Below are 23,342 nucleotides of genomic sequence, written 5' to 3'. Positions count from 1 at the left end.
CTTCCTGATTGGCCACCCTCCAGCTCCCCTCCACCTCTGACCAACCAGATACAGCCAGCACCACCACACCTGCAGGCTATATACCTCTTCTTCTTTTTCTTTCGGCTTTCCCTTCAGGGGTCGCCACAGCGAATCAGTTGCCTCCATCTAACCCTGTCTGCTGCATCCTCTTCTCTCACACCAACTACCTTCATGTCCTCTTTAACCACATCCATAAACCTCCTCTTTGGTCTTCCTCTAGGCCTCCTGCCTGGCAGTGGGAAACTCAGCATCCTTCTACCAATATATTCACTCTCTCTCCTCTGGACATGTCTGAACCATCTCAGTCTGGCCTCTCTGACTTTATCTCCAAAGCCTCTAACATGTGCTGTCCCTCTGATGTCCTCATTCCTGATCCTATCCATCCTGGTCACTCCCAAAGAGAACCTCAGCATCTTCAGTTCTGCTACCTCCAGCTCTGCCTCCTGTCTTTTCCTCAGGGACACTGTCTCCAGACCAAACAACATGGCTGGTCTCACCACAGTTTTGTAAACCTTTCCTTTCATTTTAGCTGAAACTCTTCTATCACACATCACACCTGACACTTTTCTCCAGCCGTTCCAGCCTGCCTGTACACGCTTCTTCACCTCTTTTCCACACTCTCCATTGCTCTGGACTGTTGACCCTAAGTAACCTGAAGGCTATATAGCTGCCACCATGTCATTAGTCTGGGTGGCTGGTAGCAGTGACCAGTCCACCCTGGTGCCTCTTTGTGTGTGAAAATTTGTTTGTATTTCGATGTGTTTCGGTCTGTAGGTACTGGTGGTGGGTTGGTGGGTACCACAGACACTTCGGTCTGTAGATTCTCGTGGTGGGTTCTGCCGACACTTTGGGTTTCTGTTGGCGGCTGCTACTTTGGTGTGGAGCCTACTGTCTCAAGTGGAGACTGAGGCCCCATGCACACGAAGACAAAACGCTTAACAGTTTCAAACCGATCGCCATAAAGACGAAGGCGTCTCAGAAAATGTGTGCGTCTACATGAATGCACTCGATACGCATGGAAACGCTGTAAAACACGTCAGACCTCTAGGGGCGCTGTAGCGATATGACGGAAACACGCAAACAGAAGAAAAAACGGTGGGCATGCGCACTTGCGGCAAAAGTTGTAAACAGACAACAAGCCGGGAAGTAAATAAAGTGCCGTAATGTGTCCTCGATAATTGTTTGTTCAACTCTGTGGTGATTGAGAAGAAGGAGATTTTGCTGCAACAGGGATAGTAGGGTAACCAGCTTCATCAGCACATTTGCTACACTGTACGCTGCCATTGTTGTTGTCATTGCCACGTGTGACGCATGTGTGTCAATGAAGATACGAAACTATGACGCAAGCGTATCTGAAAAGTATCGGATAGCCGGTAAACACGGAGCTGGGTATACGGCGTTTCAAAATCTTTCCACTCTGGAACCTGGTTTCAAAAATGATCGTTTACAGACCCCCAAAACGCCGTCTTCATGTGGATGATACGCAGATTCGGCAAGAAACTTATGCGTTTAGACCTCGGTTTGTCTTCGTGTGGACGGGGCCTGAGGCTCCAGTTAGCAGCCTGCCACCTTAGTGAAGAAGCTGCTCTGTGTTTAGAGTCTTTGTGAACTGTGTAACCAGTGAGTGTGAGGCACCAGTTTTGCATAGTTCGTTTTGTGCACATTTTGTGTATAAAACTCCCTGCGGAAGGAGCGTAAACATCCGGATGACAATGCCACTTCCTGACTCTTAAACACGCTTCAGCGTCTGTCCACGCCTCATTCAGTGATCGATGGTTTATTGGCAGCAGATGGAGGATCAGGAGGTCCAGATGTTCAGAGCAGCTGTGGACGTTTTAGGTTCTGATGGAGGAAGATCAGATGAAGCTTCAGAAACCTTCAGTCTCCATGGAGGTCCTCAGTCTTTGATCTGCAGCAGAAAGAGAAGAATAAACGATTGAAGTCAACCTGAAGGATCCAGATGTTCAGGAAGAACTCTGTTCATCCAGATGTTCAGTTTGTCAAAACAAATGACTGTTTTATTAGATGTTATTAGTCACTTAGTTATTTACAACATAAAGTGGTTAAAAAATGACACAAAAAAAACAGAATTATTCAAAAACTGACAGAAATTAAAACAAACTTTCCATAATTATTTTTAAAAATGTTTAAAATGAGTCAAACTGCTAAAAATGACAAAAATGTTTCTGAAATGATTTTAAAATCCCCTAAATGATCAAAACTGGTCTGGAATGACAAACTTTGTCCACAGTGACTGAAAATTTAACCAGAATTATTTAAACTCGTCCACTATGAGCTGAAACTGGTCCAGAATCACTGAAAAATGATGAAACAGTCACTGAAATGATTTTTAAAAAGAATGCCAGGATGAAACTTTTGTTTTAAACAAGTGACTTAAAACTTTTCTTAAATGCCTCAAAAAAATCCAAAAATGATCAAAAAATGACAAAAAGTTCGTCCAGAAAGATTAAACAGCTTAGAGACGTTCCTCACACTGGTTTCACACTGATTTAATCCTGGTTTGTTCATGGTTTAATCCTGGTTTAATCCTGGTTTAATCCTGGTTTGTTCATGGTTTAATCCTGGTTTGTTCATGGTTTAATCCCGGTTTAATCCTGGTTTAACCCTGGTTTAATCCTGGTTTGTTCATGGTTTAATCCTGGTTTAATCCTGGTTTGTTCATGGTTTAATCCCGGTTTAACCCTGGTTTAATCCTGGTTTAATCCTGGTTTAATCCTGGTTTATCAGATTAATGGATCACTTTATTAACTCTGATGGCTGGTTACCTCGGTAACGACTCCGGCTGCGATGGTGGATCCAACATATCTCAGCATGAAGCGTCCCAGTTCCTTATAGTCCTTATAGAGCTCCAGAGAAACCGGCCTCTGGGTCTGCACCTCCACCACGGCGTTCATCCCCTTAGTTAGACATCTATAAATAATAATAATAATAACAATAAATAAATATTAAGCTCCTCTACCACGGCGTTCATCCCTTTAGTTAAACATCTATAAATAATAATAATAATAATATTAATAAATAAATATTAAGCTCCTCCACCACGGCGCTCATCCCTTTAGTTAAACATCTATAAATAATAATAATAATAATATTAATAAATAAATATTAAGCTCCTCCACCACGGCGCTCATCCCTTTAGTTAGGCATCTGAAGATATAAAATAACAATAAAAATAAATACTAAAACACTACATAAATAAATATAACATGTAAAATAATAAACAAATACAAACATCAATGTAAATTAGTCGATAAATAAAAATTCATTCTAATTCAAAACAATTAAAACTAAAATACTACACAAATAAAATAAAAAGTAAAAAACTAAAGAAATAGAAAAACTTAATTCTAAAAAATTGACCACTAAATAAATAAAAATAAATATAACATACAACACTTAATATATAAATATGAATATCAACTAAAACACCACAAAAATAAATATAAACTAAAACAATAAATTTAAAAAATAACAACAAGTAAAATATCAAACAAATAAAAAACTAAAACATTAACTCTACATTAACATGCAACATGTCGTCCCCACAGTGAAGCACGGTGGAGGCAGCATCATGACGTGAAGCATGGTGGAGGCATCATGATGTGAAGCACGGTGGAGGCAGCATCATGATGTGAAGCATGGTGGAGGCAGCATCATGATGTGAAGCATGGTGGAGGCATCATGATGTGAAGCATGGTGGAGGCATCATGATGTGAAGCATGGTGGAGGCAGCATCATGACGTGAAGCACGGTGGAGGCAGCATCATGATGTGAAGCACGGTGGAGGCAGCATCATGATGTGAAGCATGGTGGAGGCATCATGATGTGAAGCATGGTGGAGGCATCATGATGTGAAGCATGGTGGAGGCAGCATCATGACGTGAAGCACGGTGGAGGCAGCATCATGATGTGAAGCATGGTGGAGGCATCATGATGTGAAGCACGGTGGAGGCAGCATCATGATGTGAAGCATGGTGGAGGCATCATGATGTGAAGCATGGTGGAGGCATCATGATGTGAAGCATGGTGGAGTCATCATGATGTGAAGCACGGTGGAGGCAGCATCATGATGTGAAGCATGGTGGAGGCATCATGATGTGAAGCATGGTGGAGGCATCATGATGTGAAGCACGGTGGAGGCAGCATCATGACGTGAAGCACGGTGGAGGCAGCATCATGATGTGAAGCATGGTGGAGGCATCGTGATGTGAAGCATGGTGGAGGCATCATGATGTGAAGCACGGTGGAGGCAGCATCATGATGTGAAGCACGGTGGAGGCAGCATCATGATGTGAAGCATGGTGGAGGCATCATGATGTGAAGCATGGTGGAGGCATCATGATGTGAAGCACGGTGGAGGCGGCATCATGACGTGAAGCATGGTGGAGGCATCATGATGTGAAGCATGGTGGAGGCATCATGATGTGAAGCACGGTGGAGGCAGCATCATGATGTGAAGCACGGTGGAGGCATCATGATGTGAAGCATGGTGGAGGCATCATGATGTGAAGCACGGTGGAGGCAGCATCATGATGTGAAGCACGGTGGAGGCGGCATCATGACGTGAAGCATGGTGGAGGCAGCATCATGACGTGAAGCACGGTGGAGGCACCATCATGATGTGAAGCATGGTGGAGGCATCATGATGTGAAGCACGGTGGAGGCAGCATCATGATGAAGCATGGTGGAGGCATCATGATGTGAAGCACGGTGGAGGCATCATGATGTGAAGCATGGTGGAGGCAGCATCATGATGTGAAGCACGGTGGAGGCAGCATCATTATAAGAAGCACGGTGGAGGCAGCATATTTTGTGTCATTCTGTGTCATTTTAGCATCTTTTGTGTGATTTCAGCATCTTTTTCTTCAATTTTTAAAGGTCAAATGTTCTTTATTGTCATGTCATTCCACATTTGCACATGCAACAATACGAAATTGGACACTGGTCCCGGTTTCAGCCATAAAGACAATATAAGTTATATAAAGACACTACTAATATATACAACCTACAACATAAATTTTAGCATCTTTGTGTCATTTTTGTGTCATTTTAGCATCTTTTGTGATTTTAATATCTTTTTTGGCAATTTTGTGTCTTACTGTCATCATCAGAGGGACAGCACATGTTAGAGGCTTTGGAGATAAAGTCAGAGAGGCCAGACTGAGATGGTTCAGACATGTCCAGAGGAGAGAGAGTGAATATATTGGTAGAAGGATGCTGAGTTTCCCACTGCCAGGCAGGAGGCCTAGAGGAAGACCAAAGAGGAGGTTTATGGATGTGGTTAAAGAGGACATGAAGGTAGTTGGTGTGAGAGAAGAGGATGCAGCAGACAGGGTTAGATGGAGGCAATTGATTCGCTGTGGTGACCCCTGAAGGGAAAAGAAGAAGACTGAATAAATTAATAATTATTATTATTATGAACTTCATTGGCTTCTTTACTTTGAGGTGAGAATTTTAAGTTCAGAATTTAAAACAATATTTTTCAAATTTGTTTTCATATTTATGGTAAATAGATGTTTTAAAAATACTCATAAATAATGTGGAAATATGACTTATTTTTGTGAATAATCAGTTTTAAAAACATGTTTCTGCTACAAATCAGTAAATAATTAAAATACATCTAAGAGGAAAAGCTCATTCTGCTTCAACAGTTTCATTCAAAGCTGTCAGAGATTTTCTGTTGAGGCCAAACATTATTTTCTAGAGGGTGGTTGGATTTATTTTATTTCAGAAACTTCTTATCTTTTTGTATTTCATATAATTTGTTTCTTAAATCCTGTTTTTTCTTTTTCTTTTTGCACATTTTTGTCTTTATCTAAATGTGCTGTTTAAAAAATAAAACTTAATTTGGCTGTAAATGTTCCAGCTCACTTTGTTCTGCAGATGAATCGGTAAATCTTTAACCTTTTCAGCGGCTTGTTGTGATGATTTCATGACCTTTACCTTCCTGACGGCCGTCTGAACCGCTCAAATAAAACCATCATGGCTGAGTTTCTGCTGAGTCACTGGAACAGAAATAAAACGGAAATAAACTGATAAAGGTTTGCCCTCATCATCATCAGTGGAAAAAGCCCCAGAGTTTTATTTAGACCAGAAGAACATCTGGGTTCAGAAGACTTTGGCTGAGTTTCATCACTTTACTGGGTAAATATAAAGCAAGCAGGAAGCTATAATTCATCCATAATCAGTTTGTGGAGAGCAGATCCAGGCCAGCATGTCCTCAGATTAGAACAAATGTGATTTACATTCAGTTTTCTGGAGAGACAGATGTATCTCATCTGACCCGGGAACACCTCAGGAACGTCTGGAATAATCTGCTGCCCTCAGACTGAATCTGGATTAAAGAAAACAGATGGAAGGTTAAAGTTTAACGCCACAGAAAAGAAAAAAGAAAAAATAAGTTTGTAAAGTCAGTTCATCTCAGCCGAGGTTCAGCAGCTCAAGTACTGAAGCTGAAAAAATTAGAAAAATTCATGTTTGAGCCACAGAAAAAACAGAAAAAAGAAAAACTAAAACTAAATCTTTTAATGTGACAACTGGTAAGGGAATTCTTTTCAACCAAAAAACTGTACTGAGTTAGAAGAAACAGACTTTTTCTCTTCTCAAAGCTATCAGAAATACAGCATCCCCACTGAAGCACGGTGGAGGCAGCATCATGATGAAGCACGGTGGAGGCGGCATCATGATGAAGCATGGTGGAGGCAGCATCATGATGAAGCATGGTGGAGGCGGCATCATGATGAAGCACGGTGGAGGCAGCATCATGATGTGAAGCACGGTGGAGGCAGCATCATGATGAAGCACGGTGGAGGCAGCATCATGACGTGAAGCACGGTGGAGGCAGGATCATGATGAAGCATGGTGGAGGCGGCATCATGATGAAGCACGGTGGAGGCAGCATCATGATGTGAAGCACGGTGGAGGCAGCATCATGATGAAGCACGGTGGAGGCAGCATCATGACGTGAAGCACGGTGGAGGCAGCATCATGATGAAGCACGGTGGAGGCAGCATCGTGATGAAGCACGGTAATCCTTAAGCACATTTTTGGAAAAGTTTACAGTTATTTTGGAAAGAATTGAAGTCTTATTATCAAATTTTTGAGTAACTGAGCAAGATTCAGGTTATTTTGGGATTTTTTGCTCAATTTATACAAAGTCTGTGGTTCTGGACAAACTTTAAGCAATTCTGAAAAAAAAAAGTCATTCTGGACGATGATTTTGTCATTTAAGACGTCCTTTTCTTATTTTGCTTCAGGTCATTTTGGACCGTTTTTAGAGAAGTTCTGAGGTATTTTGAATAAATTTAGAGTAATATTGGGGAAAAGAAAGATATTTTGTGGAAGTTTTAAGTAACTCTGGAAAACCTGTATTGTTTTTATCATGTATGACGTGTTTTTATCATCATTCTAAGCATGTTTTGGAGAAGTTTAGAGTTATTCTGAGCCAGATTTGTGTTATTTTGGACACATTATGAATGATTTTCATCCAAATTTTGAGTTATTTAGTCCAAGTTTCCACTCATTTTGGATTTTTTTTGTCAGTTACTACAGAGTCTGTCATCTTGGACATATTCTAACTCATTATGGATCAAATGTCATTTTGCACAATGACTTTGTCACTGAGGACAAGTCGTTTCCCTTTAAGACACGTTTTTGGAAGAGTTTGAAGTCATTTTGTACAAACTGAAGTCGTTTTGGTGAGGGGTTTTATCTTTTTATTCATGTTTATTGGTTTTCTTCTGCACAGCGTTCTACAGAAACATCCTGAGAACTTTCAAACATGTGAACTGTGGTTCATGTTTCTGCTCCAACAGTCTCAGATGATCAACACATTCTGTCCACAACAAACGCCTCCATCCCCCCCTCTGGATCTTCTTCTTCTTCTAGTTTGCAGGTCTTCAGGTGTTTCAGGAGCAGCTCAGACACTGATTGAGATTAAAGTTAAATCATTTTTCTTTGCTGCGTTTTTTTGTTCTCCAGATGTTCCTTCAGTGTTTGATGGTGATGGTCTTGACCTCAGTGAAGAAGTGATATGAATCCTTCCCTCCTTCCCGTCCCACTCCGGAGTTCTTCATGCCTCCAAAGGGCAGGTTCGGGTCTCCGATCAGCCAGCAGTTGGTCCAGACCACACCGGCCTGGATCTTCTGGGCCACTCGGTGGACCTTCTCCACGTCTCTGGACCAGACGGTGGCGGAGAGGCCGTAGCGGACGCCGTTAGCTCTGGAGACGGCTTCTTCCTCGGAGTCGAAGGGACTGATGCAGGTGACCGGACCGAAGATCTCCTCCTGCATGACCCTGGATGTGTCGGAAACCCCGGAGATCACGGTGGTCGGCATGAAGTACCCGGAGCGGTTGGGTTCCGGTAGATCCAGCCGGTCGACGCCTTCACCACAGTGGATCACAGCGCCTTCAGACTTAGCCAGAGACACGAAACCACGGACCTGAAACGGGTTAAAATGAAACGGGTTTAAATGAAACAGGTTTAACTGAAACGTCACCTCGGACACATCTGAGCCATTTCTGACGTGTTTTCAGTTTTTTGGAAAGAGTTTTCGCGATTTTAAACAAGTTTTCTAAACATTTAGACAAATTTTGGATTATTTTGAGTCCTTTTTTAAACATTTTCAGTAATTTTGGACAATTTTTGCTTATTTACACAAACGTTATGTGGGACAGATTTTGAGACATTTTGCAGGAGTCTTCAAACATTTTAGCCAAATTTTGAACTAAATTTAAGTCATTTTAACAATTTGGACTATTTTCGAGAAGTTTGTTTGTTTAGAGAAAGTCTCAAGTCATTTTGGAAATATTTTGAGTATTTCTGGACAGTTATTGGTTGTTTTGGACGAGTTTCAAGTTATTGGACACAAATCTGTGAACCTGAAACAGATATGTCAAACAGAACCATGTGAGGAGAGAAAACAGAGAATAAATGTCCTCTAACTACCTTCTCCAGGTGTTCTTTGCTGATCAGAGCTCCGTTGTTGCTGCTCGGGTCGGATGGAACGCCGGTTTTCCATTTCTTAGCTGCAGCCACAAACCTCTGCAGGAACTCGGGGTAAAGACTTCGTTCTACGTAGATCCTGCTGGTGCACAAACAGATTTCTCCCTGAAGGAAAAGAAAACATGGAGAGATGAAGGTTGAGAGAGAGCTTCTATCGACACACCTGAAGACCAAACATGAGCTCAGATCGCCTCCATGTGGACAAACCCAGGTACTGCATCTTCATAGAACCATTCAATCAGCCAAATCTGAACAAAGTTCTTTATCCACAGTAACTTAATTTATTTAAGTGTTAAAAACTGACACCAGATCAGTTTTACATCCATCCAGGTGTCACAAGGAGAGTTCTAGTGTTCAGATGGTGAAATTCTTCAAAGGTTTTAAAGCCCAAAATGATCCTTTGATCGTCTGTAGTTGTTCTGACCAAACAGTCTGTAGAGAGGAGCTAAAACAGATTTCTGTTGGAGTTTCTGTTATTTTGTGTCTTGTTCATGTTGTTTCACGTCTATGTCAGAAAGATGTGTCTCCTTTCTGTAGTTTTGAGTCTCATTTGTGTAGTTTTATCTCATTTTGGACCAAAAAAAAGGTTCAGTGTTCAGACTGTGGACGGATTTAAACTGATCTGTGAGCATCTCATGTCTGTCAGAATGTGACGCACAACAGCACGAGAAATTATATAAAACAACCAAACTGTGACAAAAAACAGCTCAAATGTTTCACAGAAAGATGTAAAACAACAATGGGAGACAAAATAACCCCCAAATTATTTAAAAGACTGAAATATGAAGCAAAAAATATGAATAGACGTAAAATGAACATGAGCACATAAACATTCTGACGTTAGAAAAAAACGTGCAAACTCTGTCCAGGAACGTTCACAACCCGTCCAGAAAGACACGGAAAATGTTCACTATCACTCACAACTGTGTGGAACCAAACTGATAAAATCTAGTCCACAGTTGTTTAAAAATACCAAAAAGACCAAAGTGTTGACCAAAACATGTCCACAATGACTCAAATTTTGTCCAAAATGATCTAAAAATTTGTTCAAAATGACAAGAAATTTATTCAGTGACTCAAAAGTTTCCTCAAATGACATCAAAATGACAAAACCCTGAACTTACTTCATCAAAAACTACTACTTAATCAAAGAAAGTTCTAGAGCAGACCTACTGACAACCGGAGAAAGTTTTAGAGTAGACCTACCGACACCTGGAGAAAGTTCTAGAGCAGACCTACTGACAACGAGAGAAAGTTCTAGAGTAGACCTACTGACAACTGGAGAAAGTTCTAGAGTAGACCTACTGACAACGAGAGAAAGTTCTAGAGTAGACCTACCGACACCTAGAGAAAGTTCTAGAGTAGACCTACTGACAACGAGAGAAAGTTCTAGAGTAGACCTACCGACACCTAGAGAAAGTTCTAGAGTAGACCTACCGACAACTGGAGAAACTTCTAGAGTAGACCTACCGACAACTGGAGAAAGTTTTAGAGCAGACCTACTGACAACGAGAGAAAGTTCTAGAGTAGACCTACTGCCAACTGGAGAAAGTTCTAGAGTAGACCTACTGACAACGAGAGAAAGTTCGAGAGTAGACCTACCGACACCTAGAGAAAGTTCTAGAGTAGACCTATTGACAACTGGAGAAAGTTCTAGAGTAGACCTACTGACAACGAGAGAAAGTTCTAGAGTAGACCTACTGATACCTAGAGAAAGTTCTAGAGTAGACCTACCGACACCTGGAGAAAGTTCTAGAGTAGACCTACTGACAACTGGAGAAAGTTCTAGAGTAGACCTACTGACACCTAGAGAAAGTTCTAGAGTAGACCTACCGACAACTGGAGAAAGTTCTAGAGTAGACCTATTGACAACTGGAGAAAGTTCTAGAGTAGACCTACCGACACCTGGAGAAAGTTCTAGAGTAGACCTACTGATACCTAGAGAAAGTTCTGGAGCAGACCTACAATCTGAACAGATCTCTGATTCATATCCAGTGTTCATGTTCATGGAGTTTTTCTGCAGGAATTCCAACTATTTCCTGGACAACAGAAGCTGTGAGTTCTTAGAGTTTCTGCTGATCAGTTGGAGACTCACTTGATCCTGGAATGTTCTACTTTCTGATCAGCCTCATGTCTAAATAATAATAATACCTATAGAAGTGATTCTACTTCCTGTTTCCTGTCCTGACCTGGTTGGAGAAGCTGGACCGGACCGTGGTCTCGATGCATCGCTCCAGGTCTGCGTCAGCGAAGATGACCGCCGGGTTTTTCCCTCCCAGCTCCAGGCTGAGCTTCTTACAGTAGGGGGCGCTGCGCTCCGTGATTCGCTGGGCCGTTACTGTGGAGCCGGTGAAGGAGATCAATGGGACGTCGGGATGACCGACCAGGGCTTCACCAGCTCTGGGACCGGAACCGAACACGATGTTGACCACACCTGGAGGAACACCTGGACAGAGAACCAATCAGCTGTAGGGCTGCTGATGTCACCTGAGAGGTGCATGGTGGGAGCTGTAGTTTGTTATGGGGGCTGTAGTTTATTGTGGCAGTGGAAGTTTATTCGGGGGAGTGCGGTGCATTCTGGGAGCTGTAGTTTATTGTGGTAGTGGTAGTTTTTCATCGTAGTTGTAGTTTATTGTTGTAGTTGTAGTTTATTGTTGAACCTGTAGTTTTTCATGGTAGTTGTAGCTTCTTACCGGCCTCCTGCATCAGCTTGCACATCATCCAGGCCGTCACTGACGTCATCTCGCTGGGTTTGGCCACCACCGTGTTGCCGGCGGCGATGGCAGGTGCGATCTTCCAGGTGAGTAGGTGGAGGGGGAAGTTCCAGGGGCTGATCAGGCCGGCTACACAAACACACAGCAGGTGAACAACAGACACACAAACACCTCAAACACAAGCTGAAGGACTCTGGAGCTCACCGACGCCCACCGGGCAGCGCTGGGTGTAGCTCAGGGAGCTCAGGTGGTTCATTGGGCTGCAGTCGTTCAGGTGGTGGAGCATGGAAGACGAGAAGAAACGGAAGTTATACGCCGAGCGAGGGATGTCCAGAGAACGAGCCAAGGAGACGGGTTTACCTGGAGGAGAGGAAAACACAGCAGCAGGAAATATTTAACCCTCCTGTTGTCCTCATTCACCGACACCAAAAAATACTGTTTCCTGTCTGAAAAAAATCCAAAAATTCAGCAAAAAAATCCCCAAAATTCAGAAAAATTTCAGAACCTTCAGGAAGAAAATTCCAATAATTCCTTAAAAGTTTCCCTTAAAAGTTTTATTAAAAATCCTCCAAATTTGGCAAGAAAATTCTTGTAAATATTTTCAAAAAATATTAAAAATCTTCCAAAAAATCCTAAAAATATCTAAAGTGATTCCATATTTATCAGTAAAACTTCTTTAAGAACATTCAAATAAAAATCAACCAAAATCCAGAGAAATTCGCTGGATTTTGGTTGATTTTTATGTGAATGTTCTTTTTAACATTTCTTTTCTTCCACCAAAAAATGTTCAAAGATTTTCCAAAAATGTAGAAAATGTGGACATCAGAAGTTTCACCGTGAAAATAAACTTTCTTCCACATTTTCAAACTTTAAAACGGATCAATTTGAAGAAAATAATCGCATTTTGATGACATAAAAGCATCGTTTAACTACAGTTCTTCATATAAACTCATATTTCTCAGATACAATCCACATTCTGCACATTTCTAGAATCAGAATTTATTTTTAAGCTTTTAAACCCACAATGTTTATGTCTACACTGTAAAAAACAAAAGAACAAAAAAAGACAAAGCAGACATCCAAGCTGGAACAAAACACATTAAAAACTGTGGAAGATTGTAGAAAACAAAACCAGAAAAACAGAGACAACAACAGCAAATACCTGTAAAAGTTATAGATTTTGTATGTATTGATTGTATTTTTACAGTCATGTACTGTAAACGTAAATATTTGGAAAACATACATATTAATTGTAAAAATAAAAATATTTTAACATTGTGTACAATCTTGGACCTTTTTTCAACATATAAATTTATTTCTTTGTTCAGTAACTTTAATTAATTTAGAAAAACTGGAAAAATATTTAAAATAAAAATCTAAAATCTTTTCATCATTTTCAGTCTGGAACACAGAATGTTACTTTTTAATAAATATCTGAAAAATAATAATAATAATAAACACAATAAAACTGTAAATTTATGGTTTATCTTTTTTAAAAACGGCACATTTCTGATGTGTTATTTATGTTTATTTATGTTTGTTTGTTTTTACAGTAAACATGTAAATTATCAATTCTTTCTGTGATTGTTTATTTACTTATTTAGATATTTATATTTTTGTTATTTTCTGTAATTTAAACAGGAAAAAATGTAAAATAACAGCAAATAGATTTAAAAATATTTATTTATTTTCCAGTGAGCGGATCAATACTTTAATCAGTGATCAATAAACTGGATTGAATAGTTTTCATTTCTGTTAAACCTCCATCAGAGTCACCGTCTGACTGCTTTATTGATTATAGGTCAATATGATCAATAATCATATTGATTATTGATCATTTTGATCATTGACCATATTGATCATTGATTATTGATTATTGATGGTACCCTGGTCTCTGGACTCGGCCTTGGCCAGCTCCTCCAGGTTTTTATTGATTATTGATTATTGATTATTGATGGTACCCTGGTCTCTGGACTCGGCCTTGGCCAGCTCCTCCAGGTTTTTATTGATTATTGATTATTGATGGTACCCTGGTCTCTGGACTCGGCCTTGGCCAGCTCCTCCAGGTTTTTATTGATTATTGATTATTGATTATTGATTATTGATGGTACCCTGGTCTCTGGACTCGGCCTTGGCCAGCTCCTCCAGGTTTTTATTGATTATTGATTATTGATGGTACCCTGGTCTCTGGACTCGGCCTTGGCCAGCTCCTCCAGGTTTTTATTGATTATTGATTATTGATGGTACCCTGGTCTCTGGACTCGGCCTTGGCCAGCTCCTCCAGGTTTTTATTGATTATTGATTATTGATTATTGATGGTACCCTGGTCTCTGGACTCGGCCTTGGCCAGCTCCTCCAGGTTTTTATTGATTATTGATTATTGATTATTGATGGTACCCTGGTCTCTGGACTCGGCCTTGGCCAGCTCCTCCAGGTTTTTATTGATTATTGATTATTGATGGTACCCTGGTCTCTGGACTCGGCCTTGGCCAGCTCCTCCAGGTTTTTATTGATTATTGATTATTGATTATTGATGGTACCCTGGTCTCTGGACTCGGCCTTGGCCAGCTCCTCCAGGTTTTTATTGATTATTGATTATTGATGGTACCCTGGTCTCTGGACTCGGCCTTGGCCAGCTCCTCCAGGTTTTTATTGATTATTGATTATTGATTATTGATGGTACCCTGGTCTCTGGACTCGGCCTTGGCCAGCTCCTCCAGGTTTTTATTGATTATTGATTATTGATGGTACCCTGGTCTCTGGACTCGGCCTTGGCCAGCTCCTCCAGGTTTTTATTGATTATTGATTATTGATGGTACCCTGGTCTCTGGACTCGGCCTTGGCCAGCTCCTCCAGGTTTTTCTCCAGCAGGTCGGCCAGCTTGTTCAGGATCTGAGCTCTGGCTTCAGGGCTGCGACTCGACCAATCAGGGAAGGCGTCTTTAGCTGCTGCCACGGCAACGTCCACCTGAAGACGAGAGGAGGGAGGAAAGATGTGGACTCTTTTTTTTAAAAAAAGGCCAAAACTGTAATTAAAGTCCAAAAACCAAAATCTTTATCTTTAAAAATAGTACATTTATAATAAATAATAAAAAGTGAATTTGATCTTAAATATTAATATAAATGCTTTTATATGTGCGATTGATTTTAATTTTTTTCTTTTCTGACATTTTATTAATAATTTAGGGCATTTGAAAAAGTCCAGTTTTTAAAAATTACATTAATTTCGTACATTTATTAATGTTTGAATTATTTCTTCAGCTTTGAGAATTTTATCTTTTTTAAAAAAAACTACTTGGTGACATTTTAATGACTTTCTAAAATATTTTTGCATGTGTTCTTATTTTTTTCTTACATGTTTTGGATATTTTCTTTTTTTTAAATAAATTTCTTTTGTTTCACTGTGAAGCTCTTTGGTCGCCTTTAGGCTGTAAAAATAAACTGATTGATGGATGAACCGTTCTATGGTCTGATATCTGAGCAGAAAACAGATTGTAAATAAATGAATCAATAAATCTGGACTCTGAAGCGCTATATAAATACAAATACAACCATTTGAACAGACGACGTGTTTAATTTAATCTATTCCACACAAAGAAAAAAATCCAAATGTAAAGTAAAATAAAAAAATCTGCGTCATGTTCAACAGTTTTGTTTCATCTGCAGGTCGTTCCAGAGTCCTTTAAGATAAGATAAGATAGACTTTATTGATCTCACAAAGGAGAAATTTACTGTTACAGAGCTCTTAGGAACAAAAAACAAAGGAGTGCAAAAGTCACGAAAGTGCAAGAACAAGATAATAAATACTGAACATAATAACAACTACACAGTAGTGTTAACATCGATGTTTAACATCGTTAAACATTTATTTTAATGAAAAATGAGTGAATCCTGTCTTTCTACACTTTAGTTCCTGCAGAAGCTTTCACACTTTGTTGACTCGTGTTTAATGATTAATAAAGACTGAATCCTGACAGATCAAAGGTGGTTCTCTGTCAAACTGCAGCCTCAAAATCAACAATAAAAAACATTTTTTCTCATGTTTTCATTAATTTCTGCACATTTATTTCAATAATAATAAAAGTCTGAACAAACATCAGAATTATTCCCAAACTAGAAGCAGAAAAATAGAAACAAAGTGCTAAAAAGACATGAATATTTAATTAGAGAATCACTGACCTCCTGTGGTCCGCTGTCTGGGATCAGACAGTAAACTTCTCCAGTGGACGGATCGAAGGACTCGATGTGCTTCTGACAGGAGACGAACTTCCCTCCGATGAAGTTCTCCAGAACCAGAAGAGAACCTTTAGAACCTTCAGACATGATTAGAGGTGAACTAATTACACTTAATTAAAGAACTGCAGCAGGAACCCCTTCAGACGCAGCAGCAGAATAAAGTTCACTGGAGCTCAGTGATCCACTGGTCTGAGGACAGGAAGTACTCAGAGGAAAATATTCACAATAAAAGTACTCAAGTTCACTGGTCCTCCTACAGAGGACAGGAAGTAATCTATCAGAGTAAAAGCACTCCATTACTGCATAAAACACATTTTAAAACATATTTAAAATGAAAAAATATCAAAGAGGTTCTTTCAAAAAAATATCTAAAATATATAATAATGAAGTTTATTTTTATAAAATATGAAGTTCAAAAATCTAAACTTGGAAAACCTAAATATAAACATTTATTTTATATATTTAATAATTTTTGAGCATTTAATTGTTTTTTTCCTCCTGAAAACTTGGATTTATTTTATTACTTCATGTCACGGCCTCCTGTGTTGGTGTGCCGTCTGGTTTCTGGGGTGATGTCCTGTTGGGCCTTTGTGTGTGGGGGGGAATCACATGTGTGGGTTCAGCTGTGGCTGTTTCAGTCTCTACAACCCCAGCTGTCAGCCATTCCAGCTGATGACACCAGAGATGACGACCTGCACTGCAATCCGGTTCTCCCCGCCCTCCGACCTTCCTGATTGGCCACCCTCCAGCTCCCCTCCACCTCTGACCAACCAGATAAAGCCAGCACCACCACACCTGCAGGCTATATACCTCTTCTTCTTTTTCTTTCGGCTTTCCCTTCAGGGGTCTCCACAGTGAATCAGTTGCTTCCATCTAACCCTGTCTGCTGCATCCTCTTCTCTCACACCAACTACCTTCATGTCCTCTTTAACCACATCCATAAACCTCCTCTTTGGTCTTCCTCTAGGCCTCCTGCCTGGCAGTGGGAAACTCAGCATCCTTCTACCAATATATTCACTCTCTCTCCTCTGGACATGTCTGAACCATCTCAGTCTGGCCTCTCTGACTTTATCTCCAAAGCCTCTAACATGTGCTGTCCCTCTGATGTCCTCATTCCTGATCCTATCCATCCTGGTCACTCCCAAAGAGAACCTCAGCATCTTCAGTTCTGCTACCTCCAGCTCTGCCTCCTGTCTTTTCCTCAGGGACACTGTCTCCAGACCAAACAACATGGCTGGTCTCACCACAGTTTTGTAAACCTTTCCTTTCATTTTAGCTGAAACTCTTCTATCACACATCACACCTGACACTTTTCTCCAGCCGTTCCAGCCTGCCTGTACACGCTTCTTCACCTCTTTTCCACACTCTCCATTGCTCTGGACTGTTGACCCTAAGTAACCTGAAGGCTATATAGCTGCCACCATGTCATTAGTCTGGGTGGCTGGTAGCAGTGACCAGTCCACCCTGGTGCCTCTTTGTGTGTGAAAATTTGTTTGTATTTCGATGTGTTTCGGTCTGTAGGTACTGGTGGTGGGTTGGTGGGTACCACAGACACTTCGGTCTGTAGATTCTCGTGGTGGGTTCTGCCGACACTTTGGGTTTCTGTTGGCGGCTGCTACTTTGGTGTGGAGCCTACTGTCTCAAGTGGAGACTGAGGCCCCATGCACACGAAGACAAAACGCTTAACAGTTTCAAAACCGATCGCCATAAAGATGAAGGCGTCTCAGAAAATGTGTGCGTCTACATGAATGCACTCGATACGCATGGAAACGCTGTAAAACACGTCAGACCTCTAGGGGCGCTGTAACGATATGACGGAAACACGCAAACAGAAGAAAAAACGGTGGGCATGCGCACTTGCGGCAAAAGTTGTAAACAGACAACAAGCCGGGAAGTAAATAAAGTGCCGTAATGTGTCCTCGATAATTGTTTGTTCAACTCTGTGGTGATTGAGAAGAAGAAGATTTTGCTGCAACAGGGATAGTAGGGTAACCAGCTTCATCAGCACATTTGCTACACTGTACGCTGCCACACGTGGCAATGACAACAACAATTGTCATTGCCACGTGTGGCGCATGTGTGTCAATGAAGATATGAAACTATGACGCAAGCGTATCTGAAAAGTATCGGATAGCCGGTAAACACGGAGCTGCGTATACGGCGTTTCAAAATCTTTCCACTCTGGAACCTGGTTTCAAAAATGATCGTTTACAGACCCCCAAAACGCCGTCTTCATGTGGATGACACGCAGATTCGGCAAGAAACTTATGCGTTTAGACCTCGGTTTGTCTTCGTGTGGACGGGGCCTGAGGCTCCAGTTAGCAGCCTGCCACCTTAGTGAAGAAGCTGCTCTGTGTTTAGAGTCTTTGTGAACTGTGTAACCAGTGAGTGTGAGGCACCAGTTTTGCATAGTTCGTTTTGTGCACATTTTGTGTATAAAACTCCCTGCGGAAGGAGTGTAAACATCCGGATGACAATGCCACTTCCTGTCTAGCTCTCGGACTCAGACACACGTGTGACACCTAGCTAGTTGCTCTACTATCACGTAGATATTTTCTGTTCACCAAGCAGAGCTGCTACTGCCGTTTTACCTGTTTTGTTGGACAGTGTGCGTCTGTGATAGCGTAAGTCAGCTCCACATCTCTTTCTTTACGTTACGTCTGCTGTAATAATGATGCTATTTAGCTACGGGAGCTACAGATAATACCGAATGTTGTTAGCATGCTTTAGCTTGCGTTGTATCATGCACCGTTCTGTACCAAATGGTTGTGCAAACGCTGTTCTCATTACCGCATGTTGTTCATGCCGAAACTGGTCTGTATAATTATGTTGCATATGATGTATGCGTGAATAACTGTTGTGCTCATGTGTCACGTATGTCATAACGGAGCACTGAGCTCTACCGCACACTGAATGCCGATAGTTAATCCCGGTCACGTGAACATACGCTGAGGAGCTGTGTTGTTCCATAAGCTTCATTTGTGGTCAGAGGGTGACCCCTTGTGACCATTCTGTGGTACTGCTTGTGTGTAACACTGCATTTATCTGCTATTCTGTTCTTGTTAATTTTAGAACTCCTTTATTTTCATTTCAGATCATAAACCACACACATAAAAACTCAGACGTTGTAATCAGGTTCAAGACTGTCAATCCGCCTATTTGGACTGCATTTGGAGGAATAATTATCCATCATTCTGAAGCAGAGAAGTTGCTGCGTTTTCTCTGACTGGAAAATGAGGCCAGTGGTGCACAGCCAGACAACAATCACCCAAGGCCGGATTAACCATTAGGGCAACTGGGCAGTTGCCCAGGGGCACTTGATCCATAGAGGGCCCACAGCAATCTGGGCAAAGCAAAATAAATATTCCAGTCTCACTATGCCTTCAGCCTGTCAGCCGTTGCTGCAGCTGTTTATGAGTGCAAGCGGGAGCTGAGGTACAAAGCCTCCTCATTGGTCAGCCGGCCATGGGGCGGGTCGAAGGTGATGCCAATCAACGTGATGTAGTCTGCGAGATTTAGATTAAAAAATGCCAAAATGGTAGCCTCGCCATGCTACACCCATGTTTCTGACGGCACAAGGGTCTAGGGAAGCTCGACAGGGAGGGAGGCGGGCTAAAAGGTTGTCTATCAAATCCCTCTGCAGCAATTGGGTAGGTATACAACCAATCAGTGCAACGAATAGGCTGACGTAGTTCCGAGAGCACCGGCGGATTGTGGCTAAGTCCCATTAGCTTCCCAACCAGCGGAGCCAACTGGTATATTAAGGATTTGTCATATCCCGTCGGCATAAGTCCAAATACGTCTTTCTTCTCAATGAAACACTTAAGTGCTGTCCTTTGTTCATCTTTCAAGTTGAATTTTAGCTTCAAATCTTTAAGGGCTGTGGCCAAAGCCGAGTCCAAAGATAACTGTTTATTGTGCGCCGGTTGTTTCTGTCAGAATCGTCACGCCTCTGTCGTCACTTAGTTACGCCCGCCTTCTGACTCTACACTTCATGGTGATTGGTCCGGCCAGTTTTAGGAGCATCCAGCCTCGAGCCTTATGGAGGGTAACTAGACCCACCCTGGAAGAGAATTAAATTCGTTGCCGTGGGTTGTCTAGCGTGGCTAGGCTACCAAAATGGAGAAACCTGGAGGTCAGCTAAGCGGGAGCGCGAAGCGAAAACTAAAAAAAGACAGAGATTTTATAAAGGCAGAATGTTTAAAGTATATACCGAAAATAGGTAGTTTCTTCCCTTTGGTTAGCACCTGCTCTGCCGAGAAAGCTAACAGCAACGAGGGCAGCTCATCTAGTGATAGCATTTCCCCACCTGCCGATGCAACAGCTAACGTTAGCGCTGCTAACGTTAGCAACCCGGACGGAGAAAATCATCCAGCAGCATCTTCTCCACCTGCCGATGCAACAGCTAACGTTGCTAACGTTAGCAACCTGGACGGAGAAAATCATCCAACAGCATCTTGCAACGTCAAGCCGGTTCCTGTATCATGTTCAAGTGAGACCGTTGTGGAGGGCGATCGGTCACTCTCGCCCGGGACTGTCAGCGGCGGCCTCCACACCACCATGCCGACACTTTCCGGGGATCCTGCGCTCTGGGGATCCATAACGGAGCAGCAACGAGAAGAGGCGATTCACCGTGGGCCTGCAGCCTTCCAGAACAGGGCTGCCAAATATCCCGCATCGGTGAGGGAGTCTGGGATAGGATGTCGAACCCGCTCTCTCACTAACGACTTGTTTCATTGCCGTCTCCAAAACAACCAGTTTGTGTCAAGGGAATGGCTGCTTTATTCACCATCAACTGGTTCTGTATACTGTTATGCCTGCAAACTCCTGTCATCGCAAAGAAGACATGCTTTTATCAGCGGATTCTGTGATTGGAAACATCCAGAGAGGATTTGTGATCACGAAAAGAGTGCAGAGCACAGACAAAACATGCTCGCTTTATTACACAGGTGTAGACATATTGGACGAGTGGACGCCTATCTTGCTCGACAGTATGAGGCAGAACATCAGTATTGGAAAGAAGTTCTTCGGCGTGTGGTGGCGGTCATTAAATTTTTGGGAGCCAGAGGACTACCATTCAGAGGCGATGACGAACTGCTGGGCTCTGCGCGCAATGGGAACTATCTTGGACTTGTTGAACTGATAGCGGAGTTTGATCCTTTTTTAAAGGAGCACATTGAGAAACGTGGCAATAAGGGTAGAGGTAAGCCCTCCTACTTGTCCTCAACTGTATGTGAAGAGTTCATTTCATTAATGGGTGAGAAAACTAAGCTTACTATTGCAGAAGAAATCAAACAGGCTAAATATTTCTCTGTAATCATTGACTCCACACCAGATTTAGCACGTCGATCAACTTACGTTTGTTTTCCGCTTCGTGAGTGCAGATGGCAGGGTAGTGGAGAGGTTTATGGGGTTTGAACCCATCCATAGCCACACAGGTGTAAGCCTAGCAGAGTGTGTGATTAAAATGGTACGAGATTTGGGATTGGATTTGTCAAACTGTCGTGGCCAAAGTTACGATAATGCGAGCAACCTGTCCGGCAAATACAATGGACTCCAGGCACTCTTTAAAAAGGAGAACCCACTGATTCATTACACACCATGTGCTGCACATTCTTTAAACCTTGTTGGTGTCAACAGCATTGATAATTGTTGTGAGGAGGTTGACTCTTTTTTTGAACTGCTACAGTCTCTGTATTCATTTAGCAGTGCATCAACCCATCACTGGAACAGAGTTTTCCATAACACTGAACATAACATAAGCCACACTGTAAAGTCGCTATGCTCTACCAGGTGGAGTTGTAGGGCAGATTCCACAAAAGCTCTGAAAGACAATTACAGGCCAATCAGAGATACATTAGCCAAAATAGCTACAGACTGTAATGAAAACACCCAAACCAAACGTGAGGCTGCTGCACGAGTTTCAAAACTGGACAAACTGGAGACAGTTATGACGACTGTTTTATGGGACAAGATTCTTGGTAGATTTAAGGCAACAAGTGATCAGCTACAAAAAAATGATATGGATTTAGCTACGGCTCTTGATCTTTTACAGTCATTGTACAGATATGTTGGCAGCTTAAGAAACCAGTTTGCAGAGCTTGAAGAGTCAGCACGCTCTGTCAGTGCAACAAAAGACTACCAGTTTGACATCAGACGTTTGAGAAAGAGGAAGAGGTTTGCTGATGAATCTGATGACAGTGAAGCAGCTTTCCCTGATGGAAGCCAGAGATTTAAGGTTGAGACATTTTATGTCATTATTGACAGACTCTGTTCCTGCCTTTCCAGAAGGATTGATGCCTACACAGATGTTTGTGACCTTTTTGGTTGTTTATTTGAGAGAGACTGCAGTGATTGTGATGTACGGGAAAAAGCTGAAAAGCTGAGTTCAGCTTATCCTAAAGATCTGGACAATTCCCTTGCTGATGAACTTATGCAGTTCACCCACTTTTCTCAGAATGAGACTTCACCTGGACAGTTACTGCAAGTTCTTGAGAGAAGTCATCATCAAGTCATCAGCCAATCAAACGCACGTTTGATTGGACCGGCACATTCAGCAAGTGAAAAGGGGTAAATGTAAGTCTGAACCTGGTCTGAACATAATGAAAATAATTCACTTAATAATGGTAGGGTCAATTCTATCCTTACTACATATGGGAAGACAATCACAATGACCTATATAACTGAACTCATTATATAATGCAAATAAGGTTGCTTAAAAGTTGGTGGGGACAATTTGACCCTCTTGAAAAGTTGGTAGTGCTATGTCCCTACCGTCCCTATGCAAACCTACGCCCTTGCTCTTAATAAAAACCTCTCCAGACGCTGTCAGTTTTCATTCTGTTTCTTGAACCATGACGTCCTCCTGGTATCATGTTTCCTCTGAGCTTCCAGATGTTTCTCCTCCAACATTAATGTGCAGAAAAAACCTCCTTTAGAAGAATTTTAATCATTTTTCATGAACAGAAGGCTTCAGGCGGTCAAACATCTCCTCACACTTCGTTCTTTTGTCTTTAAACAGAATCAATCAATAAATGGACGCCCTTCAGCTCCTAATTCTGGAGAAACAGAAAAGTTCTCATCATCATTATTATTAATGCGACTCTTAAACACGCTTCAGCGTCTGTCCACGCCTCATTCAGTGATCGATGGTTTATTGGCAGCAGATGGAGGATCAGGAGGTCCAGATGTTCAGAGCAGCTGTGGACGTTTTAGGTTCTGATGGAGGAAGATCAGATGAAGCTTCAGAAACCTTCAGTCTCCATGGAGGTCCTCAGTCTTTGATCTGCAGCAGAAAGAGAAGAATAAACGATTGAAGTCAACCTGAAGGATCCAGATGTTCAGGAA

The 23,342-nt window shown here is 41.7% G+C and overlaps 2 protein-coding genes and 1 long non-coding RNA gene across 9 annotated transcripts in view; 1 reads left to right on the top strand and 2 right to left on the bottom strand.

Annotated features, from left to right (window-relative positions):
• The window catches only part of LOC127530298 (uncharacterized), a 31,278-nt gene extending 23,071 nt beyond the window's left edge, over nucleotides 1–8,207 (top strand). For both annotated transcript variants that reach the window (XR_007936834.1, XR_007936833.1), the window contains exon 2: nucleotides 8,133–8,207. This is a non-coding gene — a long non-coding RNA (uncharacterized LOC127530298). The remainder of the gene's footprint in view (nucleotides 1–8,132) is intronic.
• Nucleotides 1–23,342, bottom strand: part of hbs1l (HBS1-like translational GTPase) — an 85,557-nt gene that overhangs the window by 13,810 nt on the left and 48,405 nt on the right. For 2 of the 6 annotated variants that reach the window (XM_051936707.1, XM_051936712.1), the window contains one exon: nucleotides 22,926–23,280. The exons of 1 other annotated variant lie outside the window; for it this stretch is intronic. In XM_051936707.1, the coding sequence (XP_051792667.1) occupies nucleotides 23,269–23,280 (12 nt within the window). In that variant the 3' untranslated portion in view covers nucleotides 22,926–23,268. Of the gene's footprint in view, nucleotides 1–1,719; nucleotides 1,931–2,807; nucleotides 2,953–22,925; nucleotides 23,281–23,342 lie in introns of those variants that run through there. 3 more of the 6 variants (XM_051936708.1, XM_051936711.1, XM_051936709.1) reach the window with 3 other exon arrangements.
• On the bottom strand, nucleotides 7,735–16,173 carry LOC110947694 (2-aminomuconic semialdehyde dehydrogenase-like). Its single transcript, XM_051936717.1, has 7 exons — nucleotides 15,939–16,173; nucleotides 14,580–14,727; nucleotides 11,965–12,120; nucleotides 11,740–11,889; nucleotides 11,236–11,492; nucleotides 8,990–9,151; nucleotides 7,735–8,483 (listed from the first exon to the last, which is right to left on the bottom strand). Exons 1-7 carry the CDS (start codon nucleotides 16,080–16,082, stop codon nucleotides 8,031–8,033), a joined length of 1,470 nt encoding a protein of 489 aa, XP_051792677.1. The 5' UTR covers nucleotides 16,083–16,173; the 3' UTR covers nucleotides 7,735–8,030.

Source organism: Acanthochromis polyacanthus, chromosome 16, assembly GCF_021347895.1.
Source record: "Acanthochromis polyacanthus isolate Apoly-LR-REF ecotype Palm Island chromosome 16, KAUST_Apoly_ChrSc, whole genome shotgun sequence".
Lineage (NCBI taxonomy): Eukaryota > Metazoa > Chordata > Actinopteri > Pomacentridae > Acanthochromis > Acanthochromis polyacanthus.
Note: the sequence above shows the minus strand (reverse complement) of the source record. Positions and strands in the feature narration are given on the sequence as shown.